This window comes from Cydia fagiglandana, chromosome 14 (genome assembly GCF_963556715.1).
Source record: "Cydia fagiglandana chromosome 14, ilCydFagi1.1, whole genome shotgun sequence".
Lineage (NCBI taxonomy): Eukaryota > Metazoa > Arthropoda > Insecta > Lepidoptera > Tortricidae > Cydia > Cydia fagiglandana.
Window position 1 is genome coordinate 7962080 of NC_085945.1, and position 21241 is coordinate 7983320.

Genomic DNA, 21241 nt, shown 5'->3' on the forward strand with positions numbered 1-21241 from the left:
CGCGGCGTGAGAGACTGTATTTGTATGTGTAATGCACGTACACAGACGCGTGCGGTGCGCCCGTACCAAGGGCCCAACCTTTTCTGTTCTCTTTCACGACGCAGCAACTAGTATCATTTCTCTCACCTCGCTCTTTTAAAATGCCGTTTGTCAAAAAAGGACAACCATACTGTTGACAAGGCGGACTTCAAATCAAGTGTTGCCTTTCTTGATGCGCCCACCCTGTGTATGTGTGCGTAAAAGCGTATATGTGTGCTCTTTTAGGGATGTGAAAAGTCGATTTTAATCATGTTATATATCGATAAACGCTACACAGCGGAACGAAATAGCGATTAATTGAAGCTTCAATATCTTCGTTAAACATAAACATTATTGAAATGCTAATGGATAATGAATATATTATAATATAATAATATAATTCAATTATTGCGGAACACCTATTTTAGGAGGTATTTATGTATTTTAATGAAATATGTGAACTTTCCCTTGGTTTCCTGCTGGGGCGTGACTATAAAATTGTGATCTGATAACCACAATAAAGAATAAAAGCGTTTTTGGTCATTTTAGGTATCGTTAAGCCTTTGAAGTAAAATTAAAATTGCAAGAAATGTCGATAGTTTATCGATATGACTTTATCGACATGGCTACAGCAACGTGGGCCTCATTGTTAATCGTACACTAAACAAAAGTGGCAACAGTGACAGCTCGCTGAGACACCGTCTATATATATTATGTCTATGGCCCGTACTCGCGCTGGCGCGCACCTCACTGATTGCAATTTGCATTGCCACTTTTTGTTACTGCTACTACTAAGTAGGGTAATTCGCCAGTAACTGGCCACTTTTAATAACTGGCCGCCCTAAACTAAAAACGAATCCTATTCACCTATAAACAGAATTCATTTTAGTATAAGGTTTCAATAACTTCAATAACTGGCCACTTTATACTAAAATTAATTATATTTATAGGTGAATATAATTCATTTTTGGTTCGGGGTGGCCACTGACGAATTACCCTATTGCGATTGAACTTTTTTACTTACCCGGCTTACGTTTACGGAACTTGATATCGAATAGGGTAATTCGCCAGTAACTGGCCGCCCTAAACTAAAAATGAATTCTATTCACCTCTATACAGAATTCATTTTAGTAGGTATAAGGTTTCAATAACTGGCCACCTTATACTAAAATGAATTCTATTTATAGGTGAATAGAATTCATTTTTGGTTTGGCTTAGCCAGTTACTAATAGTGGCCTGTTACTGGCGAATTACCCTATTTATGTACTTAGTGGTTAATACTAGTATCAAGTAAGTATTTTTTTTTCAATAATGCTCAGAAACGAAGTATAGACATGACAAATATAAATATTAACGTCTTTGTAAGGCAGGATTGGACATTCTATAGAGTAAGAGTAAGTGTATGAAACAACGAATTCAGCTAGGACTAGGGAATGCTATCTAGATCTCGCAATTTCGAGATCTCGCTAGATCTCGCACGTATTTTCGAAATTTAACCTAGTTGACAGGAAATCTCGATATATGCAATCTCGGTCGAGATCTCGATTAATATATTCGAGATCTCGAACAAGACTGAAAGTGAAATACTTTGTTTTAAGTAATATATAAGATTCATGTTGTTCAGGCAGTCCTATTATGTGTCCGGCTTTAGCTCTATTATTGTTACGCAGTTTCTAAGTAAAGGTAAATAGTGGTTTAACATCGATAGCATTTCATAGAAGTAAAGTAAAAATTAAAATTGATTTTATGTTAAATATTTAATTTGTTGTTGTTATTTTCAAAATATAACATGAGGTACCTTAAATAAGTAGTATGTCGGCGGCATATTGTAAAATCGTAATCCTTGGCGTATCATGAAACGCCACCATTTCCTGATCTAATATTAACCCAGGCATATCACGATCTTCCTTATGAAAGAGACGGCAGATCCATCAGAGCAATGCATTCTTTGATATTCCTAGCTTCATAGCGGGCGCATTGTAAAATAATTGATCGAGAAATCATATACATATTTTCAATGATTTTGTAAATGACTACAGTTATGACTACGATTATTAGAAACCAATTATAGTATGTTTATATTCTTTCTAATGGTATGCATCACCAATTGATCAGTAAAATAGAACCCGAGAAATAATGATCAGTTGAGGTCGGTCGCCCGCCATTTACGTGACGGAACAAAATTCATCATTACTTTGTTATATGTATAATATCATACATCAATAAAACTTATGTTTTTGGAAAGCTAATGAAATTTTTCGTATATTTTATAATAACATTAATTGCGGTAAAGTTATAATTTATTGAGTTAGACGCATGTTTTGTCAGTACTTATGCCATCCATGCACGGTAAAAAATCATATATTTTAAATATTTTGTAAATGACTACAGTCATGACTACGGTTATTATAAAACAATAATTGCACGTTTAATACTCTTTCAAACGACATCTCACACGAACCGATCGGTCCCATAGGACTAAAGACGTGAACAAATATCAATGCTGGTCGGCCGCCCACTTTTTCCTTCCTTTTTTTCGACACGTCCCCCCCCCCCTCCATAAAATAAAAACCGGTTTATTCATATTCTGGAGACCACGAGGAACACGTCCATACCAGTTTTAGGTATTTAGAAGAGATGTCAACGAAAATCGTGAAGGAGACGACTTTTGTTTAATTTTCCTATAGACTATAGGAATATCAGAATATCACACCTTGAGGTTTGCGCAAAATGGCTGGTGTTCGCTAGGCAGATCATGAAATGTCGGCGTTTCATTATATTCCTAGGAATATCTCGATACGCCCGATTTTACGATGTCTATATCTATGGAATTCTTAGAGATTATTGATTAAAATAACACATTTTTAGTTACTTTGTCAAATTTGATCTCGTAGAGATATTAATCTCGATCCCGAAAATCTGACTGTCGAAATCTCGAAACACCCAATCTCGATTCGGATTTTTCGTGCGAGATCTCGAATCGCCAATCTTGGTGCGAGATTGCATTCCCTAGCTAGGACCTTAAATTGCTCGACAATTACGGAGCGATATATTTTTGGTTTTGATTTCTAATTTGAAATATTAGAATCAAAAAGTTCAAAATAGATTGTACCTATGTAACTACAAAAATGTGTTCCCTCTCAACGCAAAACCCCTTATGTCTTAGGAGGATCTAGATATTTTCACACAAGGCGGTTTATCGATAACTTCTTACATCACTAGATTATCGACATTAAATGTCGACTATTGCCCATCACTTTTCTGGCTGTGTACGTATTTAGAAACTTGACTCCGCCCCTAAAATTAGTGCGATAGGGACAACTGCAGCTGAGGCGAAAAATCCTGCGTAAAAATGACAAAAATCGAGGTTTCGTACTCCTCTTTTTCCTCCTCCAAAACTTAACCAATCGTAACCAAATTTAGAAATCTAAATGATTATGAATTTATCTGTGTCGGACCGTTTTGCTTTTTTGGCTAATTGATATCAGTTTTGAATACCACGCCTCTCATTGCGGCATAGTCAATTAGGCCATTTTGGCCATTTTTGAAGGGCTCTAGCGCCTTAAAAAACAAAAATATCACAAAAAGCAAAACGGTCCGACACAGATATTGACAATATTATTCTGTGTTGAAAAAATCATTGCTCTAGCTTCAAAAACCACGGAGGAAAACGAGGACTACGTTTGTATGGAGAAATGACCACACCTGTTGGCTCTTAATCATGATTTTGTTTTGTTTTTATTATATTTAAACAGGGTTATTTTGATATATAGGTACAAATAGGTGTATGACCTGCTTATTCTGAGGCCAATAATGGAATATGGAATTATCTATATTGCTGTCCCTCCCATGTCCCGGCGGTCACTGCCGCATTCGCATTTTGCTTGTTGTTTACAAGTCAAGTTGTGAAAAAAATTCATCAGGTATATACTTAATTGTGAGGAAACCTGCATACATCTGCGAAGAAGTTCAAAGGTGTATGTGAAGTCCCCAATCCGCATTGGGCTAGCGTGGGGACTATAGCCCAAAGCCCTCTCGCGCTCGAGAGGAGGCCTGCGCCCAGCAGTGGGACGTATATAGGCTGAATTATTATTCTTCTTTATTTATCTTTCTTCTTAGGCTAGGTCATTTATAATATGATTCATATGAATATAAAAGTAAAATATAAAAACACTTACAAAACAATAAAAAATACATATAAACACATTATAAAAAACCTAACCTGGGGTGCCGCCGGCAGCGGGGCAGGGCCCAAGCTGCCGGTGGTCAGGGCCGCAGAGTGAGGAACCGACGTACTATACGCGCCGTGTCCAAAATTACCGCCTTCTGCATCTGACCCTTGATCCAGCCACCTAGCGAGAGTCGAATTATTATTATTATTATATACTTAATTATTATTTGATGCATTTTATTCAGAACTTGACTTGTAAACAACACCGGGTTCCTGTCAAAGCAAAATAGTAAGTGCCTATATCCAATAACCACACACGATAAGTACTCAACGATAACGGAGTTACATAACAACGATCATAAGTTCATAACAATTTGCTGTCACAGACAAGTGTATTCAATAGACATCGCATCAAGGACAAGGAGAATTTTGATTTTAGAAAGTATAGGTATACGATCAAATTGCCATACGACTTTTTATTTAAAGAAAAATAGCGTTTTACGCGCATACTATACTGATTTATTAATACTTACCTGTTGGTACTCAAAGTCACGTTATATAAGAAAAACACAATTTCCCAAAATTTTCATGTTTTCAGTACCTTACCTACTACCCATTTCGTTTTACCACTACTTACAATCGCTCAAAACTTTGAGTCATATAAAATTATACACTAAATTTACCTAATCTGAAAAAATAAGAAAGGGAACAGTTTTTTGTACGCCCCAGAAGGTCTACCGCGAACACCGAAGTTCGCAAATTGCGGGCATCTTTCTCTGTCATCCTAATTACCTACGCCTTTATTGGAGTATAAGAGAAATATGCCCGCAATTTGCGAACTTCGGTGTTCGCGGTAGGCCCTCAACAATCGGCAGCGCCTAGTGATCTATTCATAAATATGTCTGCTATTGTTATCATATCATACGAATCCCCTCCAACTCGACAGTACCGTGTTATATTATTGAATACCAACAACATACGTTTAGTATATCGCCGGTCTTCAAGCAGCAAACGTAAGTTTTACACACTTTTATTGAACTTTTACATTATACATTATACGTATACCGGCCGAACTTATACATTATACCGGTTGGGCCCTGTAACGGGAGCTATGAGCAATTAATTAATTAAACTGTAACGGCAACTAATTAATTAAACATCCGCAGTATCTCGCGGCAAGATAGACTACCGGTCTTTTTCAAACTATGTTAATAAAAGAGGGACGGGTATTTTATCTCGCCGCGAGATACTGTCGCGCTAATCATGTGCTAGCCCGGCTGTAGGCTGACGCCTCGATGGAAAAACACAAGGGTAAAGGCACCAGTGCTCAGCCATGCATCAGTGGTCATTTCTTGTTTATTTTAGGCTGTGATTAGCAAAGTTGTTCACGTCAAAATAGCTAGCTATTAGGTATAGATTGATAAACTATTAGTTGAAAAATAGTTTAATCATTAAAATAATTGTCTAGGCTGAATCACAACCGCGGTACTTCTAATCTAAAAAAAAAAAAAAATATAAATCCATATAAAAGTACCATTTTTAAGGCGGCTGACTATTGGGAACTACCTTTTTGTACAAAATCCCATATAGTCAGCCGCCTTTGACTGACTAATATCCGAGAAAATTGGTATGTATGTGTACATGGTACATACAACAAGTTCCTTTCAGTATATTTAATGAAATATTACCAAATGCAAATTATTCTTTATAATTCTTGAACAGTAAAAAGTTTAATATGCTAATTAAGGAGACGAATGCATGAGTTGTGCGGTGGTGTTACGGTAACCTTGGGATTATACCTACCATATAGTCGATCAACCAGTCTAACCAGTCTCCCAGTCAGGCTTCAGTTTTAAGTGGTAGGTCTACACTCTACAGCATAGAGTAATTATATTACTCTATGCTCTACAGCAGCGGTCGGCAACAGACGGCCTGCGAACTTCTCATTTGTGGCCCGCGAGCCTCCCTGGCTATTTAGTAAGTACCTATGTAATATTGACAAAGTCTGCTAAATCACAAATATTACCAAAATGCGGCCCGCGTCAAATTCGTTAACTACTAGGTAGCTCTTGGCTGCTAAAAGGTTGTCGACGGCTGCTCTACAGTAAGGTGTAGTGTAGGGTAACTATACCTACCTAATAGTAGGAAAGTATTCAAGAGCCTGTAGCATTGTTCATAGCAGATATATTATTAGACAATACTGCAACTTGATTTTTTATATATTTAGAAACTCGATTTTAGGTTATGTTCTTGACATTAAAGTAGGTATCTAAATGGTATCTGATCAACAACATTTACTTGGTAAAATTACAAGTGTGAGTTGTTATACTCCTACACAGTATCAAGTTTATGCGATAAGTTGATTCATCGTTTAGGTTAAAGTGCCGTGATAAAAGTAAGTAGGTACTTACTTACCTACTTAGTTATAATTCCCAAAGTCTTTGTAGAACTAAAAGCCAACCTTAGTCAAGTTAATTCAATATACATCCGTATAAGGTTACTAAACGCCAGTTGGGTATCACTTTCGAGTAAATCAATGATGTAGACTTCTATTCTGGAACTTAGCCGCTCCAATATATCACAATGGCGACTGTACAGTATGTCGGCGGCTGATCGTAAGATCAGGCATATCGTGAAACGTGAAAATGTTTGACTCGTTCCCTGAGTCAAGGGAGCCCCGCTACGCGGGGCTCCTATTTCTGGGCTGCACCTGAAGCAACCTAACGAACCTATCTTACCTATATATTTGGTTTAATGTGACTATCCTCAAAATAGGTACACAGGAACATTACGATCTGCCTGATCTTACGATCGGCCGCCGACATGTACAACATGTCCATACCTACAACTATTAAATAAAATGTATTTCTTTTCCAGATGACTATCCGCTGGGGCATCGTAAGCGCGGGCAAGATCGCCAATGACTTCGTCAACGCCGTGAACAGCTACCCCGAAAAGGGTGACCAGGCCTTCGTGGCGGTCGCCGCCAGGGACCGGAACCGCGCCGAGGCGTTCGCGAAGACACACAGCATCCCCAAGGTGTTCGACACTTACCAGGCTATGGCGGAGAGTGAGGGGGTTATCGGTACGTGTGAACTCAGTGACTGGTGCATTTTTAGCGCTTATCACACTGCCATGATATAAATATGTACCTACTTAGATTAAGTTATCTAATGGCTTATCATGAGCATTATGCATAGCTATTCCTATCCTCAAGTATAGATGCATAATTATTTTCCATAATTTCCATCGTATTCCATGGAAACGTCCGTATGTGCTATTTAAACGTGCTATTTCAGTCAGTCTCGGTACAAAAAGTACTGTTTGTGATATGCTGTGATCTCATTTAATTTTAGAAGGATAAACTATTGTAGCAGTTTGATATTTCTTTAAAGGTAGCTATAAGATTGCTGCGCCCTTGCAAGGTCCATATTATGTAACACCATGTAATATGTTCACAATAAATGCATTTGACTTTTGAGGTTGACTGAAGTAGCGTGACAAATACGAACGTTCCCGAGAAAATACGATGGACAACAATTATGCACTATAGTTCGTTTTTTTTAGCATTAGAAAGAACTTCGCAGAAGTAAGCTTGTGGTTCCAAATCCGGCACTTTTAGCGGTAATAATTAGAAGTCAATTATATGTATTGACCATGCTACATTAGATAATTCAATAATTATTAACAATTAAAGAGCCTGATAAAAACTGTACGCTTACTTCTGTGGAGTTCTTTCTAATGCTAAAAAAAACGAACTATACATCTGTTACTGAAGCTGAGCACCTACCGCGAAAAATGTAATCGAAATTTGCTCATGTGAAGTGCACTGCAGTAGTTCTGGTAAGCACCATCTAACTTTGCGAATAATGGCCGCAGAACTAACCACGTGCGCCTCCGCAAACATTGTTGACGCGCTGCAGATTCGAGGGAGCCCCATCAGCACCCTCAACGCATAGTCACAGAATAAGTAATAGTATTATCATACAGAACGGCCACGCACTGCCCCGCCCCGACTAGCATTACCTCGCCCCGTGCTCGCCCCGCGACTGGCCGCGACATGAATCTGGCGAACTTCTGGCGTCCTCTCAGTATAGCGACTTACCCACACATACACAATGACGCGTTTACAGTAGAGATGCACCGGATATCCGGTTACTATCCGGTATCCGGCCTATCCGGCCATCATTTTACTATCCGGCCGGATACCGGATAGTGACCTGCTATCCGGCCGGATACCGGATAGTAACATTGCTTGATTTCGGAGTAAACAATTGGATTTAAGAAACAGACACGATCATAATCGTACTTGTTTATTATTTTAAAACAATTTAATCATACCACTGACTTGCACGCACACTCATTTCGAACCTAGAAATGAGTCCGCACGAACGTTTACTAGGAAACAGGTCAAACCTGCAGAATGCGCATCTGAAAAACCGAAATGTAGGCATAGTTCCGCCGGCCGAATATCCGGCGGCCGGATACCGGATATTCGGCCAGTGTCCAGGCCGGATATCCGGTATCCGGTATCCGGCCAAACAACTATCCGTTGCATCTCTAGTTTACAGACGTGCCGCGCACACATATAAACGCAAATGATTTTTGATGTATGGCGTGTCCGCCCTGTAGTTAAGACTCGCTTTGTAACGACAACCTTTAATTACAGATGTCGCCTACATCGGCGCCCTCCACCCCGACCACTACCCCCTCGCCAAGCTCTTCCTCGAAAACGGCAAGCACGTCCTATGCGAGAAGCCCCTCTGCCTCAACCTGAAGCAGACCCAGTCCCTCATCAACATCGCCAAGAAGAACAAGCGGTTCCTCATGGAAGCCGTGTGGTCGAGGTTCGCGCCCGCGTACTTGGCCCTGGAGAAGGAGATTGCGTCTGGAAAGTTGGGGGAGGTGAAGAGAGTGGAGGCGAACTTTGGCATATCGTGTTTGGATGTTATCAGACTGACGTAAGATTTGACACTTTGTACCTTTTTGAGTCTGTTCGGAAAGAGAAACGACTCTTCTCTTTCCGCACAAACTAACATAGTTTCCGACACAGACATATTAATTAAATTGCAGTAGGTTCATCCAGCAAAGTATTTAAAAACTAGTAGCTTTTTTAGGTCATAAATATCACAATACTGTTGTCTAAAAATATGAATAGCACTCTTGAGGCCATGAAGCCTTTCTTTCTCTTCTGAACCCTTTTGTTTTGCTACAACGCACACACAGGAACCTCTTTTATTGATGCTTTTTTTAGGAGTTAGTATTGCTCTTTAGCAGAAGTTCTAAGGTCCTGTTTTCTAAGGGGACCTTGCATTTTGGAGACAAAGCAAACCGCTTGGAACAGGTGTTTCTGGGGGTGATCTGAGCCGATTAAGCCCGGTTGCCAAGAGGTTCCACCCAGCAGGTGGGCAGGGGAGGGGGGGCAAATGTGGCTCCGGCGCGCCTCACTCTAAGCTATATATCTGCATACATCTAGCAAGTATATCAAGTTTGGTGTCTTTTTCGTGTAATTCGAGGATGAAAAATTCATTTCTGTGACTAAATTTTCACTCTTCCATACAAAAAAATCGAGAAATTAAAAATTCCAAAAAAATCTTTTCACTTCTTTTTTCGAAAATCTTCTACAAAATTAAAACTATGAGGATTTGCTCTAGAAAAAGAATACCTGTGAATAGCCCAGTTATCCTACTATATAGAATAGTAAACTTGTTAAACATTTTTTTTTCATAACTCTGATAAAAAAAATGTTTTGTGTCGCGCGGCGTACCTGCATTGTAAGAGCGGTATGCAGCGTTTAGGATTTTTAAGTATGTTTCGATGGTTTCTGATAAGTTGTTATTCTTCTGGTTGTAGAAAATTACTTCTGGACGTGATATATATACAAATATAAATTAAACGTATAAATATAGATGTTGGGAAAACTTTCGCCAATAGAGTTATTATAAATGTGATAAAATTAACAAAGCAGATGTTTGATTAAAATGCGGGTTAAAATACGAGTAAGATATATATTGTTCGCAATTGCCACTACATGCCCATGGGTCCGTGCATTTTAGTTTTTTCTTAACGCAGTTGCACCTCCCTGTCCATTTTGTTTTGCAGCGGCAACGAATAAGCTCTAAACAAGCAGCAGCCGCCGCAGGTAGGCTTGTACATATGGGCTCCCAATAACCATTTTGTTTGGACCAGCTCCAGTCAGCAGGACATGGAAGCTGTTGCTGAGGGGCTATAATCTGTCCCCAAACATAGCCTCCTTGGTAAACTGCACGGAGAAATATGTTTACGTGGGTAGGGCATCTTCCATTGGATGCAGATTCTCTAACTGAAGATTTTTTTTTGTAAAAAGTACTTTTCGGCACTCTTTTGCACTCGTACTTGTACCTGATGTACTCGTAAAATCAGTAACAAAATACTATGCATTTTGTTAAAATAACGTCTAGGGGCCAATTCACACCTCGTAATTCAAATCTGTCCATACTTACTATTGTAAGACTCTTACTTGCCATACAAGACATCCACACAATTTTTATCAATATTGGCAATGCCTGCTCAATATTGCCTTGTTTGCCGTATTTAAACCCCTCCGTTACGGCAGGATATGCGCTCCAAGCTTGAAATACGCTTTTTTCCCTGTCCATACAAAAAAGAAACAGTGTCGCAACCTGAAAAGGTGTGGAAGAATGACAAGACTTCTGACCTTTCTGGTCCTGTAAAATAAATTATATATCTATGCGTTACAAATAAAATCATATATTTAAAGAAAGTTTGCAGCACTTGACCAATTGCCCTGGTGAGCTGTCTCGTATACTGCGGTGACATATTTATTTTATTTACAATTAATGGAGGATTGGCACAGGAAAGAATCACCTGTTCCTCTCGTGCCATGCTATTGCATTTTCTTAAGCTAACGTTTGTAGTTCTTCCATTAATTGTAAATAAAATAAATAAATATGTCACCGCAATAAGAGACAGGTCAACTGGGCTAATGGTCACGTGCTGCAAACTTTCTTTAAATATATGATTTTATTTGTAACTCATAGATATATGATTTATTTTACAGGACCAGAAAGGATAGTAGTCTTGCCATTCTTCCACGCCTTTTCAGGTTACAACACAGTTTCTTTTGTGTGTGGAAAGGGAAAAAAAGCGTATTTCAAGCTTAAAGCGCATATCCTGCTGTAACGGAGGGCCTTCTTCTTCGTTACACTCTTGATAGAGTGGTCGTGGCCATTATGAAAACTTTTGAGCGACTCATTTAACGACACGTCGCCATTCCTCCCGTAGAGCTGCTTTCCGTAAGCATTCGCTTACTGTGACCGACACACTGATTTGGTTTGGTCAGTACATCTCATTAGAGATCTTCCCCTAGCCCTGTCACCTCCTACTCTTTCTTGCACAACTAGACGTTCTGTAGAGGTTCCGTCTCGACGAGACACGTGTCGAAAGAAGTTGAGTACCGAGTTTTGCCCGTAGAAAGCAACCGCTCTTTAATGCCAAGCTCCTCAATAATTGATGCTCAGTCCATGATATGCCCAGCATTCGTCTCCAGCACCACATCTCTAGTGCATTCACTTTCTGTTTTTCGGATGCCCTTAGTGTCCATGTGAGACATACAGCATACAGAAAAGTGGGAAATATGAGGGATCTGACAATCCTGGTTTTAGTGGTCCTTGTAATGTTCCGGAGGGATTTAAATACGGTAAACAAAACAACATTGAGCAGCCAATTTTGGAAAAAAATTTTATTGTCTTGTATGACAAGTAAGAGTCTTACAATATTAAATCTGAACAGATTTGAATTACGAGATGTGAATTGGTCCTTAGACATTATTTTGATACTATGCATTGTGTTACAGTGTTCGGATCAGGTACAAGTACAAGTGTAAAAGAGTGCCGAAAAGTACTTTTTACAAAAAATAATCTTCAGTTAGAGAATCTGCCTCCAATGGAAGATGCGCTACCTACGTAAACATATTCTCCGTGCAGTTTACCAAGGAGGCTATGTTTGGGGACAGATTATAGCCCCTCAGCAACAGCTTCCATGTCCTGCTGACTGGAGCTGGTCCAAACAAAATGGTTATTGGGAGCCCATATGTACAAGCCTACCTGCGGCGGCTGCTGCTTGTTTAGAGCTTATTCGTTGCCGCTGCAAAACAAAATGGACAGGGAGGTGCAACTGCGTTAAGAAAAAACTAAAATGCACGGACCCATGGGCATGTAGTGGCAATTGCGAACAATATATATCTTACTCGTATTTTAACCCGCATTTTAATCAAACATCTGCTTTGTTAATTTTATCACATTTATAATAACTCTATTGGCGAAAGTTTTCCCAACATCTATATTTATACGTTTAATTTATATTTGTATATATATCACGTCCAGAAGTAATTTTCTACAACCAGAAGAATAACAACTTATCAGAAACCATCGAAACATACTTAAAAATCCTAAACGCTGCATACCGCTCTTACAATGCAGGTACGCCGCGCGACACAAAACATTTTTTTTATCAGAGTTATGAAAAAAAAATGTTTAACAAGTTTACTATTCTATATAGTAAGATAACTGGGCTATTCACAGGTATTTTTTTTCTAGAGCAAATCCTCATAGTTTTAATTTTGTAGAGGATTTTCGAAAAAAAAAGTGAAAAGATTTTTTTGGAATTTTTAATTTCTCGATTTTTTTGTATGGAAGAGTGAAAATTTAGTCACAGAAATGAATTTTTCATCCTCGAATTACACGAAAAAGACACCAAACTTGATATACTTGCTAGATGTATGCAGATATATAGCTTAGAGTGAGGCGCGCCGGAGCCACATTTGCCCCCCCTCCCCTGCCCACCTGCTGGGTGGAACCTCTTGGCAACCGGGCTTAATCGGCTCAGATCATCCCCAGGAACACCTGTTCCAAGCGGTTTGCTTTGTCTCCAAAATGCAAGGTGGTGGACCTTAGAACCCCAGCTACTTGTTGTTTTTATCTATAGGAATCACAACTTATCGCTAAGTAACCAGCAGTATGGTACTCTACTTATCCTCTAGCCGCCCAGAGATCTATAAAAAGGTCTCCTGTTCCATTCTAATTTAAACCTTTGTTTTGACAAATCAAAAATTACATTTTTCTTGGCAAGTTTTGACGTCGGGCGGCTAGAGGATAAACGTTCAGGGTATAAATAACATCAGATACTCCATACCTGATTTACAGCAAAAAAGACATGGGCGGCAGTGCGGTAATGGACGTCGGAGTGTACGTACTCCAATTCGCGCAACTGATATTCAAGGACGAGCCGACCAAGGTCACAGTGGTCGGAGAGACGAACGCAGAGGGCGTGGACACTTGCGAGACTATCATCCTGGAGTACTCGGGCGGGCGGCGCGCCGTGCTCAACGCGGACGCGACCGTCAAGATGTGGAACAAGGGTACCGTCACCGGCACCAAGGGACGCCTTACGGTCAGTACACTTTCTAAGTACACTAAGCAAACGACACTTTCTAAGTACACTAAGCAAACGACACTTACAGTCAGTACACTCTTTCTAAATACACTAAGCAAACAACACTTACAGTCAGTACACTAAAGCAAACGACTCTTACGGTCAGTACACTTTCTAAGTTCACTAACCAAACGACATTTACAGTCAGTACACTTTCTAAGTACACTAAGCAAACGACACTTACGGTCAGTACACTAAAGCAAACGACTCTTACGGTCAGTACACTTTCTAAGTACACTAAGCGAACGACACTTACAGTCAGTACACTAATCAAACGACACTTACGGTCAGTACACTAATAAAACGACAATTACGGTCACAACACTTTGTAAGCACACTATAAGCAAACGACACTTAATACAGTCAGTACACTTTCTAAGTACACTAAGCAAACGACAAGATAGGGACAGATATACAGGTTTTTCGTGGTATAAAATAATAAATATATTTATTGACACCGTTTGTCCACAGGTCGAAGATCCCTTCCACTTCCCCACCACCCTGATCCATTCTGACGGCACAGTGGAGGAGTTCAAACTGCACGACCTCAAGCTGTTCTCCAACTTCATCAACAGCGCGGGTCTCGTCTACGAGTCGCTAGAGGTCGCTCGGTGCATTAGAGAAGGTGAGCTATATATCCTAGTTATCCGCCTCTTTTCCACTTCGCCAGGCGTGGCTCACTACGCGATTTCGTCGCGTCGCTACTAGTACATTCGGCCCCCATCAATTTTGGTGTCTAGGAGTAGTAGTTGCTGCGCATCACTACGGAACGGACGCCTGCTCGCGCTTACGCCACCTAGCGGTCATATCTGACGTAATAGACGCGTTTTGTTAGAGAGTGAACCTTCTGTACTTAGTACTATTTACTTATTCTGTGCCCTTACAAGGATTTGAACTTGGTAGGGGAGACCGAAGTGAGTTGTGACAGAGGAGAGTTGTGACATCGTCGATTTTTTGATAAGATAAGATAAAGATAAAAAACCGGGCAAGTGCGAGTCGGACTCGCGCACGAAGGGTTTCGTACCATAATGCAAAAAAAAAAAACAAAAAAAAAAGCAAAAAAACAACGGTCACCCATCCAAGTACTGACCACTCCCGACGTTGCTTAACTTTGGTCAAAAATCACGTTTGTTGTATGGGAGCCCCATTTAAATCTTTATTTCATTCTGTTTTTAGTATGTGTTGTTATAGCGGCAACAGAAATACATCATCTGTGAAAATTTCAACTGTCTAGCTATCACGGTTCGTGAGATACAGCCTGGTGACAGACGGACGGACAGACGGACGGACGGACGGACGGACGGATGGACGGACGGACAGCGAAGTCTTAGTAATAGGGTCCCGTTTTACCCTTTGGGTACGGAACCCTAAAAAGATTAGCTCGTAACTTGAACTAACAAACGCGCGCTAGTGCGACCTAGTTTCTAGTTAATAGATTCCAAAAAATCGACGATATCACAACTCTCCTCTGTCACAACTCACCTCGGTCTCCCCTACCATCGGCTTCATAGGCAGGGTGGACACTAGGCCATGCAGGTCGTCAAACACGTCAAACGTGAAGTAGGTTACAAATGATTTACAATTGCAATGAAGGTTACAAATGATTTGCATGTTCCAGGTTTGTTGGAGTCTCCGCGCATGAGCCACAGAGAGAGTCTCATCCTGGCCAAGCTCGAAGACACCGTTCGGAAACAGCTCGGAGTGCACTACGACATCGATGACCAGGAGTTCTAAGTTACAACCGATGTTATATAAAGCCTGACCAGGGCTATAACCGCGAAAATCGAAGTTCACAAATTGCGGGGATTTTTCTCTGTCATTCTAATTACGCCTTCGTTGGAGTAAAAGAGAAAGGTCTGCGGCAGGCAATTTGCGAATTTCGGTTTTCGCGGTAGCCGCTCAGTAACATCCCATATAACCATTCCAGTCGCAGAATCATCAAAGTGGTAACTAAATGTCAGATGTGTCGTAACAGAGTCCACACAATGTGTCTAGAATTGTTTCGAAACAAAGTGTCGTCGCCGTGTGTACACTTTTCCGTAACAAGGTGTCGACACATTTGTGTGCACTTTGCGTGCGGTTTGCGACTAAATCTGACAGCAAATTTGTGACAGCAAATGTCAATATAAAATACCTCTTGAAAACCAAGGTTTGTCAAACTACTATTAGTGTCTCGTGTGCTCGTAAGTAAGTAATTCTAGTAAGTCATCATTGGCGATGCAAATGATAATAATCGACCAAAACCATATAAACACCCAACACCCGTCAACCTTTTACAGAAAAGTTCAATGCTCAAAAAAGTTGTAGAAGGAAATGCTCGGAACACAATTTTTGACTCCGTAACTTGGTTTGGGCAAGTTAGGAGGTGAACATATCAAAAGTCCCCGGCCGTAGCCCTTGAGCGGGGGGAAGAGAGGGGGCTTTGAATGTCCCATTTTCCGGTTTTTCGATTATATCTCGGAAACTATGCATCTTAGCGACATGGCCACTTATACAAAATGAAAGTTAATTTAATTTGTTACAAGTTTATTCAGTCAATTTTTTCGATATGTTGAATAGTTCTTGAGATATCCGCTCTTGAAAGTTTATTTAGGGCTCTCAATTTTATCTTGATATATCTACATCAGTGAAGGTGCTAGGCCGTGCATGGTATCGTTTTCATATAAATCTGGGTTGCTGAATCCATTTAAGGTATCACATTGAAACCATTCCACAAAATTAAAAAAATCTTTTTAGGGTTCCGTACCTCAAAAGCAAAAAACGGAATCCCTATAGGATCACTCGTGCGTCTGTATGTCTGTCTGTCTGAATACACAAAATAGTTCTTTACCTATAGATGACAGGAAAACCTATTAGAAATGTGCAGTCAAGCGCGAGTCGGACTTAATGTAGGGAACCCTTAATACGCGAGTCCGACTCGCACTTGGTCGGTTTTTTTTAAAACTCCTCTTGACGCTTAACCGCTGAACCGATTTCGTTGAAATTTGGTGTAGAAATAGTTTGCATCCCGGAACAGGACATAGGATAGATCTTATAACCAAAATCATCTTTTGAAGGTGTGAAAAGTGGCGTGGAAATTTGTACGGGAAATCAATAACCGCTGAACCGATTTATATTAAATTTGGGATGGTCTACATCTTTAATTTAGTTAAAAATGATAAAAAAAACATGACTTCAAACCTAAACTTAAATAGTATTAACTTCAAGAAGTCAATTCTGAATTCCCCCCTACACCTCATTTCACACCTTTGAAGGATGATTTTTGAGATAACTTATTATGTCCTGTCTCGGGACTCAAAATATATGTGTACTAAATTTAAATTAAAACTGTTCAGCAGTTTAAGCGTGAAGAGGAGTTTAAAAGAAAGTAAGTTGATATGTTTTTACTTTGGAATGGTGTCAATGTGATACCATAACTAAATTTGGTACTGCGAATTTATACGAAAACTATACCAAACATGGCCTCGTAGCTTTACTGTTGTAGAAGTCAAAATAAAATTAGGAGCCCTAAATTCTTATTACTTGACCAAACTTGTGTAGAAGGAAAAGGAAAAATAAAAATCTTCGGCAGGAATATAAGACACAAATATATTTTTTTTTGCGTTACTATTTCAATTATCAAATATAAAACATACCTTGATTATATTATTCTAGTGAGATCCTCACAGATAAACAAAAACATTTACTTAAAAAATTACAAGGTCGAAATGTCACGGAACTTGTGAGAGTAATACGTGAAAAATAAAAACTTTTATGACAAAAAAATCTGGACACAATTTAAGCGCATCCAATTGCGTCGAGGAATCATCTGTATTTTTGCTTGTTTCATTACCTCCTCGCTTCTTTTTTTGTCCTTTGTATTCTGTAGCAATTTGTTAGATCTGAAAATAAAGATAACTTGCGTCGTCACGGATGTCGATTTATAGGTTTTAGGGAGTGCAGAATTCGAAAACGATGATCATTTTATAATCCAAGATGGCCGCTACGTATTTTGTCATATATCATATTTCAAAAATGATGACCAGTTTGGAATCCAAGATGTGTGCCGTGCACTTTGTCATAAAAGTCGTCATGGATATCGTTTTATAGGTTTTAGGGAGTGCAGAATTCGAAAATGATGACCATTTTGGATTCCAAGATGTCTGCCGTGCACTTTGTCATATAAGCCGTCATAGATGTTGATTTATAGGTGTTAGGAAGAGCAGATTTCGAAAATGATGACCATGACCAACAAAACGACATCCGTGTCGACTTTTAACATAGTGCATGGCCGCCATCTTCGATTCCCAAATAGTTATTATTTTCGAAATCTGCGCTCCCTAAAACCTATAAAACGACAGCCATGACGACTTTAATGACATACTGCATGGCCGCCATTTTGGATTCCAAAATGGTCATCATTTTCGAAATCAGGGCCCCCTAAAACCTATAAAACGACACCCATGACAACTTTTATGACATAGTGCGTGGCCGCCATTTTGGATTCCAAAATGGCCATCATTTTCGAAATCTGCGTCCCCTAAAACCTACAAAACGACATCCATGACGACTTTTATAACATAGTGCATGGCCGCCATCTTGGAATCCAAATTGGTCATCGTTTTCGAAATCTGCGCCCCTTAAAACCTATAAAACGACACGCATGACGACTTTTATGACATAGTGCATGGCCACCATTTTGGAATCCAAAATGGTCATCATTTTCTAAATCTGCGCCCCCCAAAACCTATAAAACGACACCCATGACGACTTTTATTACATAGTGCATGGCCGCCATTTTGGATTTCAAAATGGTCATCATTTTCTAAATCGGGGCCCCCTAAAACCTATAAAACGACATCCATGACGACTTTTATGACATAGTGCATGGCCGCCATTTTGGATTCCGAAATGGTCATCATTTTCAAAATTGGGGCCCCCTAAAACGTATAAAACGACATCCATGACGACTTTTATGACACAGTGCATGGCCGCCATTTTGGATTCCAAAATGGTCATCATTTTCGAAATCGGCACTCCCTAAAACCTATAAATAGACACCCGTCTCGACTTTTATGACAAAGTGTTTGGCTACCATCTGCATGCAAGACATTTCTATTATTTTTACGTACAAAAATGGCCTCCTGTCAACTTCCAACCGAGATTTAATCGATAATTTATTCGATTAATGTTCAGATTAATTCAATTTCAATCTATGTTAGGTCGACTAAACTAATCGTGATTAAAATTTGAGGATTAACTTTTTTTATTCCATTAATTAGTCGAATAAACAGTTAATCTATTAAGTCCCATCTCTGACCACGTCATTTTTACACTTTGAGAATATCTGAAAACAAATGAACACAAGGAGCCATTTTGCAAATCCAGTAACTTTGTTATTACTTTTGACAGCGCGTGTCATGTGTCTACACAGAGTCGACACAAAGTCGAAACATTTGCGACTACTTTGTGACTGCAATATTTCTCAGCCTTAAACCATATTTATACATCATAATTAACAAGTTTCGTAGTATGTAAAGCGTTATTTCTGTTATTTAAGTATAGTATACGCATCGAAGTACTAAAAATGCATCAAATAATATAGTTATGAACACAGGCACTGAGAAGTAAACAATTTCATTTCCGGCTAAACTAAAACAATGTGGTGGCGCGTTGATTATATTACACTTAGTTTATCAAATCACTCGAGCAGTTTAATTCCCCATTATAATTTAAGTCCTATTGTAATATAAATGCAAACAATATATAATTACGTCTTGTAATCCGTTTTAGAGATGGCGTATTAATGTCACTTATTTTTATTTAACTATTTTTCCATCTGACAGTTTCCATTTGACAGGAACAAAATGAACGAATGAACGAATGATTTTGGCATAAAGTAGTCGCAAACCCGAAACAATGTGTGCACACGGCGACCACACTTTATGTCACTTTGTGTCATGTGTCGACCCTTCCCCATTTCTGGTAACTGTGTCGACACGGCGACGACTCTGCGACTGGAATTGTGACCGAAACAGACGGTGTCGACACAAGATGTGTCTACACCGCGTCGTAACGGCGACTGGAAATGGTTGTATGGGATATGAACACGCGCCATGTTGCGGAATTTCATTGGAACTAATATATTCGTATAAGTACTATAGTTTGTCAATGAACTGTCTCGTTTTAATCATAGACAGAGAGAATCGTACTATCCTTGTCTTACACTAGTACTAGCACCCAAAAGAAAAGAATGAGTAATTGAGTATAGTTTTCCTAGTTCTTACTGATTGACAAATTGGTTTGAACAACTATATCACCATATAAATGAGAATAACAGCGCACTCTTCACAATGATCATATACTATACTGGTCAACTGGTCAGGCTTTACCTCAGATACTAAAATGACAAATCGGTTGGCCGTTTATTTAAGTACGTAAAATAAAATATTATATTTACTGTTATAACTGTGTTTAATAAATATGGGCTTAATGCCTTTCGAAAGTCCTCAGGGTAATAAATATCTTCCATCACTTCATAAAATCCCATTGCCCTGCCTGGCCTACCTCAAGACGAAACAGGAGCTGAGTTTTAAACATTTAAGGTAAATATACCCGTCTCGCTAACGGAAGCGGCTCCTAAAACTAGTGCGATAAGGATAAAGCGAAAAATCCTGCGTAAAAATCTCAGAAATCGAGGTTTCGTACTCGACTGTTTTCTCCTCCAAAACTTAACCAATCGTAACCAAATTTGGAAATCTAAATGATTATGAAATTATCTGTGTTGGACTGTTTTGCTTTTTTGGCTAATTTATATCAGTTTTGAATACTACGCCTCTCATTGCGGCATAGTCAATGAGGCCATTTTGGCCATTTTTGAAGGGCTCTGGCGCCATAAAAAACCAAAATATCAAAAAAGCAAAACGGTCCGACACAGGTATTGACAATATTAATCTGTGCTGAAAAAATCATTGCTCTAGGATCAAAACCCAGGGAGGAAACAGTCGGGTACGTTTGTATGGAGAAATGACCACTCCTATTGGCTCTTAAGAGATACCATCGACTTTGATAATGTAAGTATTGCGCCCTACCTGTAATAGGGAAGATTAGGCAAAGCTCTGCGTAGGTGGCACCACTAGCACATACAGTAAACAAACCTCACTCATCAGTCTCATCACTGACATCATCAATGACACATCATGCGTTACTAGGTCAATCACATGGCCTACCGTGAAACACGACAATCGAAAGTTAGGTTTCTGCTTCTCTATCACTATTGCATATTCGAGCGATAAAGAGGCAGATAACTCGATTTTCGCGTTCCGGGGAGTTACGAGGTTTGCGACTATAAGTATTGTTGTCCAAGATAGCAATTACTAATTTCCTTGAAATGGAGTTACGAGGTTTGCGATTTAGACCGAAATATTTTTATGCCTTGTAGCCTCGGGCCGCAAGATGAATTTGCTTAAATATGATCGGATGACAAAGATCTATACCAGGATCACAAGGGGGACACCTAAAAAAACGTAGCAGTGTTCTTTTATGGGACACTGGGACGTTGACGGAATAAAACAGTGTCTA

The 21241-nt window shown here is 39.4% G+C and overlaps 1 protein-coding gene across 1 annotated transcript; it reads left to right on the forward strand.

Annotated features, from left to right (window-relative positions):
* The first annotated feature begins 7066 nt into the window (after positions 1-7066).
* LOC134670695 (trans-1,2-dihydrobenzene-1,2-diol dehydrogenase-like) lies at positions 7067-15584 on the forward strand. The gene is made up of 5 exons (XM_063528507.1): positions 7067-7274; positions 8859-9150; positions 13393-13639; positions 14153-14306; positions 15300-15584. The coding sequence occupies exons 1-5, from the start codon at positions 7067-7069 to the stop codon at positions 15413-15415; spliced, it is 1017 nt and encodes a 338-aa protein (XP_063384577.1). The 3' UTR covers positions 15416-15584.
* The last annotated feature ends 5657 nt before the right edge of the window (positions 15585-21241 follow it).